Consider the following 9,048-nt stretch of genomic DNA (forward strand, 5'->3'; position numbering starts at 1 on the left):
TCTTACAATGGTGATACGATAAATAAAATACAATAAATGAATAAGGATTATACACCCTCAGACTTACATGTTGACGGAATGAGATGAACTAAGATATCGATTAGTGAATGCTCGACGCGAATGCAAAGAGAGTGCCCTCGTAAGAGGAAAACGATTGATTAATTAGGTTGATTGAGTGTAGTTGGTCAAATTGGTCGGTCATGCAACGGAGAGGCTGGTACCCGGAAGGATCCGAGCTTACGTGGTCGGAAGTCCAAGCACGTAGGCGCCAATTAGTAAGAACAAAGTCTAGAATGCAAAGGGAGAAGAGAAGGGCGGACACTCGCGTCAGAAATATGAGGAGCGAAAGCTCCTATTTATACTAATCACACGACGGAATAGGGTTTCGGAGACTCTTTGGAAGTGAATCTCGGAAAGATATGAAAAATATACGTGGAACATGCAAAGAAGGGCCTGGGAAAAGGCGCAGCAGCCACTGCGTCTCTTGGAAGAGGCGCAGCACCTGCTGCGTCTATTCCCAGGAGGTTTCCTCCTGCTGAAGAAAGATTTCCGCGTTTGAGTTATGGTAGGACGGAAATAATTCGATTATCTTATGAATATTACGGGATATTCTTTGACAAAAGATAAAATTTATGAAATATGGAATAGAAATATCCGGAACATTCCAGAACATTCCGACTCGGGATTTAACAGTTATCAGAAAATGGAGACGTTTTTTGACCCGGACTCCGAATGTACTCTAATTACTGCCAAAACGACCATATCGGGACGTAGATGACAACTAAGAGGTCGACATTTAATATTTGAGCAATCACTTGACGATAATCTTACGAACTGTCACAAATCGTTCCGCGAATCAAACATGCGGCCCACTTATCACCGGGTGGTTTGCGGGAGGTGCAGAAATGAGGTATCTACACATAGCAGGCCTCATTTAAAAACCTAACACTACTAGCAGCCTCCCTTTCCTGTACAATGAGATCAGGATTAAGTGGATCAGTCCTTAGACTTAGTTGAACCTTCTCCAAGTACATCTGGGCTCTAGCATAATTATTCTCAACATCCACAAAATCATTCTTATTGAGATTTTTAAGAGGCCCTTTCAAATGCTTAAGCTTACAAACCAACTTATACATTTTTGTTCCAGGCCAGTTTTGATCCCAAACAGTCTTCACACACTTCTGAAAATCCACAGACTTACTCCACATATTAAAATATTTGAAACTTCTCTTTTTCTTCCCCCCAACAAGCTTAGATTGAACAACACACGGGCAATGATTAAAAATTCCTTCACAATAGAAAAAGGCATAAGCCTGAGGATAGTCTTGTAGCCACTTCTGGTTGACAAGGACTCTGTCCAGTCTACTATACACCCTGGTAGCAGGTTCATGCTTATTACACCAAGTGAACAGTGAGCCTGTAGCTGGACAGTCCATCACTTCACAATCATCAATACAATTCTTAAAGTCAGTAATCTCTTCTTCTGAGGAAGCCCCACCCAATCTTTCATTAGGACTAAGCACAGTATTAAAGTCACCACATATAGCCCAGGCTCCCTGAATATAATCCTTAAACTGACTAAGTTTACTCCACAACTCTTTTCTCTCATGTAACCCATTAAAAGCATACACCATAGTAAGATGGAAGTGAGTATTAGTTCCCATATCAGTAGCCTGCAGGTGTATGAATTGGGCATTGTATTCTAAAATATGCACTCTAAACATAGCAGGATTCCATAAAAGCCAAACCCTACCTCCTTTATGGCACTGAGTATTAGTAGTAAGACACCAAGAGCTGCATAAATTGTTTCTAACAGAATTTAGAGACAAAGGTTTCACCTTTGTCTCAAGGAGGCCAAATAACCCTATCTGATGAAGATGTAAGAGTTTTTAATGCTGGTTTGCTTAGATAGGCTATTCAACCCCCTAATGTTCCAAAAACCCCAATTATACATTATCCCCCATTGGGGATAATGCACTACCATTCGTACCCACACCTACTTTAGGGGTTACATTGTTAATGGATTCCATGAAATTGTGTTTCCCAAATTGAATAGCTTGTAATCCAGTTTTCACCATTTCTTGTCTACTATATCTGATAATCCTACGGGCAGGAGTATCAACAACATGGTACTTCCCATCCCTAGTCCAATTCACTTCAAAATTGTTTGGTATTTCAACAGGGGTACTTACAGGGGCAGTAGGCTCAGCTGCAGGAGGAGTAACAACAGGAGGTGCAGCTACTGGTTTCTTCTGCTTTGGCCTCCATTGTTGTTTCCCCACTGGTTGAACCACCTTCTTTTGAGGAGCATCAGTCTTCCCTTTTCTGCATTTAGAGGTGTCATGCCCAATACCATTACACTGAGTACACAACAAAGGTTTCCATTCAAATTCAACCTTGAGGCAGATGACACTTCCATCAACATCCAAGAACTTAATCTTTTCTGGGATAGGTTTACCAAAAGGTACATCAATCATCACCCGGGCAAACCCTAGCCTAGTTTTCTCCTTCGTAGCATCATCACAACGAACAAAAGTACCCATGATTCCTGCAATTTTGGGAAGGCATTTCCCCCAAAATTTTAGAGGGAGATTATGGACCTTCACCCACACAGGAACCTCCTTAATAACTTCTTTCTCTAGTGCTACCCCTTCAGACCAAGGACGGACAATTAAAGGCTTATTATCAAAAAGAAAATGCCCTTGCTGAAGAATTTGAGTACGAGCGGCACTGGTTTTGAATCTGACAATGAAAACCCCATTAGAACAGAAGGAAATCTTGTCAATGGGAAACTTCGCCCATAGGCGCTTAAGGAAACCTTCGACCACATCAACCGGAGGATTCGCACCCAGAACAAACCCATAGACTGAATTCTTCCAGTATTCCAATTCTTCCTTAACATCATCATCAGAAAATTGTAACAATTCTTCATTCTCTTCAGGGATTGTACGCAATGGTTGTTTTCCCCTACGCTTGCTCTGAACCCTCCATTCCGAAGAATCATCAGGCGCAGCCAAATCATAAGGAGGGATTCCAACCAATTGATGAACTTCAACCGTCTTCTGCCCGTCACCATCAGGGCCTCCCAACACCACCGATGGACCAAGAACATCATGATTATTCACATTTGTTTTGGTTTTTTGACTAGAAAGAGGGGGGAATTGAATTTGATCTGAACAATCAATCGACATCGCAAATTTTTAGGGTTTTTGATAGGATTTTTTTGATCTGATAAATCGCCTTTTTTTTATTCTTTTTCTCTCTCTCTCTCTCTCTAACATTTTTCTATTTTTACTTATATTGTGATTAGGTTTAGGAATTAGAAGGCCTATGTTAATAATGAAGTAAATGGGCAATGATGGGGAGATCCTTGCATCTCCAACAAAATCCTTGAGGATTGTTGAAGAACGAAAAGAAGAGAAGCTGACTGGCCAACAATCCGGGCGTCGCCGTGCACGGGACGAGCGTCCTGGCCTACTACAATCCGAGCGTCCTCTTGCCAATCCGCTCGTCCTATCCCCTCTCAATCCGAGCGTCGCCCTCAGCAAGCCGCTCGGATTCCTTTCCAGTGCAGCCCGTCTCTCCCTCAGTCCGCTCGGGATGAGCATATTCTATGAAAACTATCGAAGCGAAGATTGGCATCTCCTTCGAGAGGAGCACTTCCTCAACTTTTCTTAAGGGTCTTAATCGTCATTTAAGCCCTTAGTAACCCTAATTTATGTACCTAATCCTTAGTATAAATACCCCATTGTACTAATTAGATTGGATATCCTTCTTATGCTCTTTTTATGTTCTAATCTCATCTTAATGTTGTAATTAACTCTTAATTAAGCATTAATACAAATCTCATTTCCTTAATTTATCTATTGTTCATCCTTTATTTTGGTAATTGAAGATTATTTGGGTATTATTGGGAGATTGACAACCTTCCATCAATCATCAAGTACTTCTATTATTCTTTGCTTATTATTTTGGAATCATCATTAGGTATAATTCTCTTAATCCCTTTGTAATTATTGTTAATCATTTTCATTCATTCATCATGTTTTGCCTTGTTAATATGATTGACAACCTTGTTAGCATGATAAACTTGATAATGAGTGAGTAGTCTCTTAACTAGGGTTAATGGGGAATTGGGGAAACCAACATGGGGGATGATTCTTACTTAATCTAATATGTTCACATAATTTATTTGCTTGCTTGTTGTGGTCTCAAGTTATGCACATGTTATGTTTGATGAAATGCGAGCCTATGAATCCTTGCATTTTTTTACCCATCACTTACCTATTCAATGAGACTTGTAAGACATAACCCAACTCGAGTCTCATTAGACCATGCATATAATTGAGTAGGGACGATTAAGTCGACTTGTAGGTGTTGTACAATCTAATCGATTCGGCTCCGGGACCCAAACCTTCCTAGGATTGTAAGATATAAACCAACTCGATCCTATCACAACAATAATTGCTTGCTTATAATTTGAGAATATGTTTGTATGATCAATTCCCATGTATCCCCTATGAACTCATGACACCCTAGTGCTTTTAATCAATTGTTTACATCTCATTTTAATCATCTTGCTTGTTTATTTACATTGTTATTTAGTTTAGTGATCTCTTATCTCAACCTAAATTGTGACACCCTTAGACACGACCATTTGCAATCGAAAATCCTACATCAATACCCGTCCCTTGGGATCCGACCTTTACTTACCTCTTTACTTATAGTAGAGTAGTTTGTGAAGTTATAAATATTGTTTTGGTCTACGTAACTTTTGACGACGAGTAACAAAACCGACGAACCAAAAATGGCGCCGTTGTCGGGGACGGTGTTAACTTGATTTGATTTTCTTTGATTGTTCTTAGTTGTGTCTTTGTTTGCCTTGAGGAAGTAAAACTCCTCAAGGTTTGTTCTAATTGTTTTCAAGTTATTCGATATTTTGCAAGATGGATTTTATAAATTTTTTTGTTGAGGACCACTTGAGTATACCTTTCTTCAAAGACCCCATGCAAGCATTGGAAGCCTTAGAAGCAAGTGAGGCCAAAAATATGCATTGGGAATTGGAGGTGGATCTTCTTGAGGCCGCTCTAGCCAACAAAGAACTTACTCATGAGCAATCCGAATTAGTACATAACATCCTTGTAGAAGCATTTCAACCCATAGAAAAAAAACAGGCGATCGAAGATGACATCATACATGCCGAAGAGCAAGAAGAATTTGTCATGAAATTTGAGTATGATGAGATTTGCGAGCTTGAAGAGCAAGTTGAATATGCCATAAGAATGGAATGTCTAATGGAAATGGAGCAAGTTCTTAATGAATCTTCAATGGAGGAAAGTGAGGTACAAGTTCCAACTCTAAAACCCCTTCCCCCGAATTTGAAAATGCTTATCTTGGTGAATCTAAGACCAAACCCGTGATTTTTAATGACAAACTTGATGAGAACCAATTGGAAAAATTGCTTGATGTGTTGAAACAGCATGAAAAGGCTATAGGTTATAGTCTAGATGATCTTAAGGGGATAAGTCCCAATTTTTGCATGCATAGAATTCATCTAGAAGAAGACCATATACCTATCTACCATCCAATCTCAAAGGAGATTGAACCCCCACATGCAAGAAGTTGTTAAAGGAGAGGTTATGAAATGCAGGAATTATATATCCTATATCGGATTCTTTATCGGTTAGCCCCATTGAAGTGGTACCTAAGAAAGGAGGTACCACGGTGGTAATAAATGATAAGAATGAGCTAATACCCACAAGGAAAATCACTGGTTGGCGTATGTGTATTGACTATCGAAAATTGAATTCCGCAACAAGAAAGGATCATTTCCCCCTACCATTCATTGACCAAATGCTTGAGAGGTTAGTCTCTAACAAGTTCTTTTGCTATCTTGACGGGTATTCGGGATTCTTTCAAATCCCCATACACCCGGATGACCAACACAAGACCACCTTCACATGCCCTTATGGTACTTTTGCTTATAGGAGAATGCCTTTTGGTTTATGTAATGCCCCCGCTACTTTCCAAAGATGCATGATGAGTGTCTTCTCCGACTACCTAGAGACCATAATGGAAGTTTTTATGAATGATTTTAGCATTTATGGAAAAGACTTTGACTCTTGCTTGCATAACCTTTCTCTTGTATTGCAAAAATGTGAGGATTTTAGTCTCGTTTTGAATTGGGAAAAGTGTCACTTTATGGTCAATGAAGGAATTGTTTTGGGTCATTTAATCTCGAAAAAGGGCATCGAGGTCGATAAAGCTAAGGTTGAGGTGATAGAGAAACTCCCACCTCCCGTGAATGTTAGAGGGGTGAGAAGTTTTCTCGGTCACGTGGGTTTCTATCGCCGTTTTATAAAAGATTTCTCAAAAATCGCGAAACCCCTCACTAAACTCTTACTTAAAGATGCCCTATTTCATTTCACTAATGAGTGTGTTGAAGCCTTTAATAGAATTAAGGAAGCACTAATCTCGGCACCGATCATTCAACCACCAAATGGAACTACCATTCGAGATTATGTGTGATGCTAGTAACTACGCCGTTGGAGCGGTTCTTGGCCAACGGATAGGAAGGGCTTTGCATGCTATCTACTATATAAGCAAGACTCTTGAGTCCTCCCAAGTGAACTATGATACCACCGAGAAAGAGCTCCTTGCCATCTTCTATGCATTAGACAAATTCCATTCCTATTTGCTTGGATCAAAAGTGATCGTTTTCTCGGATCACCGTGCTCTTCGACATCTCTTGATAAAGAAAGAAGCAAAACCAAGATTGTTGAGATAGATTTTGCTAATTCAAGCACTACTACAGATACAGGCTATAACAACGGGTAAAAACCGTTGTAGAAACAAAAAGCGGACGTTGTTAAAGCGGCCGTTGTAAAAGGTATTTACAACGGTTAGGTTATTTACCTAAACCGTTGTCGAAAGTATTAACCACGGTTAAAAGTCGTTGTTGTTGCGTGTAAGCCGTTGTGGAAAGTGTTTCAAAAATTTGGTGGGAATAATATAACAACGGTTGTCATATGTATAACCGTTGTTGTAACTTTCCCTCCAAAATTGAAATTTGTAGTAACAACGGGTATATGCTACATACCCGTTGTTGATATTTTTAGTAACAACGGTTCTTAGTTTAAAACCCGTTGTTGTAACGTTCCCTCCAAAATTGTGAAGACTTTTAACAACGGTTTTTCGTTTAAAACCTGTTGTTGAATATTATCTTGTGTATTTGTGAAAGGTATTCACAACGGGTTTTATTTTAGTAACCGTTGTTAAAGGTCTTCACAACGGTTTTTTTTAGTAACCGTTTTTATTACGAACTCCTAATGTTTTTAAAAATTAAATTTGTTTCATGACATTCAAAAACCCGCATATATCAAAGAAGACACCCATATACCAAAGACCAAAGATAAATCACAAATTTGAGTTCATCGAACTCAATAGATTCAATTCAACCACAACAAAGATCATATATATATATATATATATATATATATATATATATATATATATATATATATATATATATATATATATATATATATATATATATATTATATATATATATATATATATATATATATATATATATATATATATATATATACTTACAAGGAGTTAAATTTACATGAACTAATCAACATTCCCTAACTTCAACAAAAAATTTACTAATAAGTCGATCTAAACTCGAGTATCATGCATTTCTATTTTCTAAGACGTATTTGCCCAACATGTCCCTTACCTCGTCTATATCTACACTTGAGTACTGCTGAATCTCTTGTGACGGTTTGATTACATACTGCGGAAAAAACAAAGACAAGACATTATTGTAACAACATCAAATACTGCATAGCAACATCATGGTATCGCAGCAAGCAAGACAACATCAGCTCTAATTTAAAAAAAGTAATAAACTCATTATTAAATTACTAACCTTTTCTGGAATAAGGATATATCTTCGCCTAATAATCTCCAACATGAACCGACAAACGTAGTATCCACATTGTATGTTATCCGGCTGGCGAGGGGCCTATTATTACATAAAAACAAACAGACGAGAGAAGGCTCACATCAGAATCTTGAACTTTAGGTATTGTATTAGTATTAAACACAGATTTTTGCACTTAATGTATTGTATTTGAGCACGTACCCCTGTTATCGTAATAAAATCAGGGCCATCATCAGAATCTTTCATGGGTTGATCCTGCTCGTTAGCTCTTCTCTTCTCAAAGGCCCTTTTTTTTAAAAAAAAAAAAAAAAAAAAAAAAATGAGGCAGACACTCATTTTTTAGGGGCAAAAATGAGCTTTTTGCTATAAATAAAAATTGAAACTTAATTTTATTGAAAATAAATCAGTATTATAAACTTACTTATTAATCAAGCGCTTAAAAGTCTCGCTTGGTGGATTATTTATAGAGTCCAACCAAAAAACTTTCTTCTTTGTCGGCATGATGGCTGCTAGCACCCAATGAGTCCTACATCAAGAGACATCATCATTATTAACAAGTACATATATTAGTTATGAAAATGAAATTGTAGGGGGAAACTTAATATTAATTTGTTTATTACCCTTTTTCATTATAAGCGGCAAAAATCAGTTTCTTGGGTGTCGCCAATTGCTGAGCAATATAATCTACCCGATCTTCGAACGAGAATTCCGGAATAAATAAAGATAAAACATAGGGGCACAGGAATCCGTATTGATCAACTGGAATCTTCTTCTCGGGGATCACTCTCAATTTCAATATCCTACATTATTACGGTATTAATTCCGGTATTTAATTAAAACACTATCTAGTAGTCAGAATATTAGAATATGAAATTATTTATTAAGAAACTTACTTCATCCAAACAAATAGGTGTTGGACATCAATCTGGTCTAGGCCAGCCCAAATGGCTAGCATATCCCATGACATAAGTGCTTCGCGCTCAACCCCTAGAATATCCTCCTCGAGCGGAATAATTATCAATTGCTCGGTTGCTATGCGACGGCCAGCCTCCTCATGCAGTTTCCTCATCGTCACCGTTCTTACTTTTTGCATGTAA

The 9,048-nt window shown here is 38.1% G+C and overlaps 2 protein-coding genes across 2 annotated transcripts; both read right to left on the reverse strand.

Moving 5' to 3' along the window:
* Window positions 1-914: 914 nt before the first annotated feature.
* Window positions 915-3,191, reverse strand: LOC141588331 (uncharacterized). Its single transcript, XM_074409779.1, has 2 exons — window positions 1,953-3,191; window positions 915-1,868 (listed from the first exon to the last, which is right to left on the reverse strand). Exons 1-2 carry the CDS (start codon window positions 3,189-3,191, stop codon window positions 915-917), a joined length of 2,193 nt encoding a protein of 730 aa, XP_074265880.1.
* A 4,505-nt stretch (window positions 3,192-7,696) lies between these two features.
* On the reverse strand, window positions 7,697-8,469 carry LOC141588332 (uncharacterized). The gene is made up of 4 exons (XM_074409780.1): window positions 8,373-8,469; window positions 8,153-8,237; window positions 7,937-8,032; window positions 7,697-7,801 (listed from the first exon to the last, which is right to left on the reverse strand). Exons 1-4 carry the CDS (start codon window positions 8,450-8,452, stop codon window positions 7,697-7,699), a joined length of 366 nt encoding a protein of 121 aa, XP_074265881.1. The 5' UTR covers window positions 8,453-8,469.
* Window positions 8,470-9,048: the final 579 nt, after the last annotated feature.

This window comes from Silene latifolia, chromosome 6 (assembly GCF_048544455.1).
Source record: "Silene latifolia isolate original U9 population chromosome 6, ASM4854445v1, whole genome shotgun sequence".
Lineage (NCBI taxonomy): Eukaryota > Viridiplantae > Streptophyta > Magnoliopsida > Caryophyllales > Caryophyllaceae > Silene > Silene latifolia.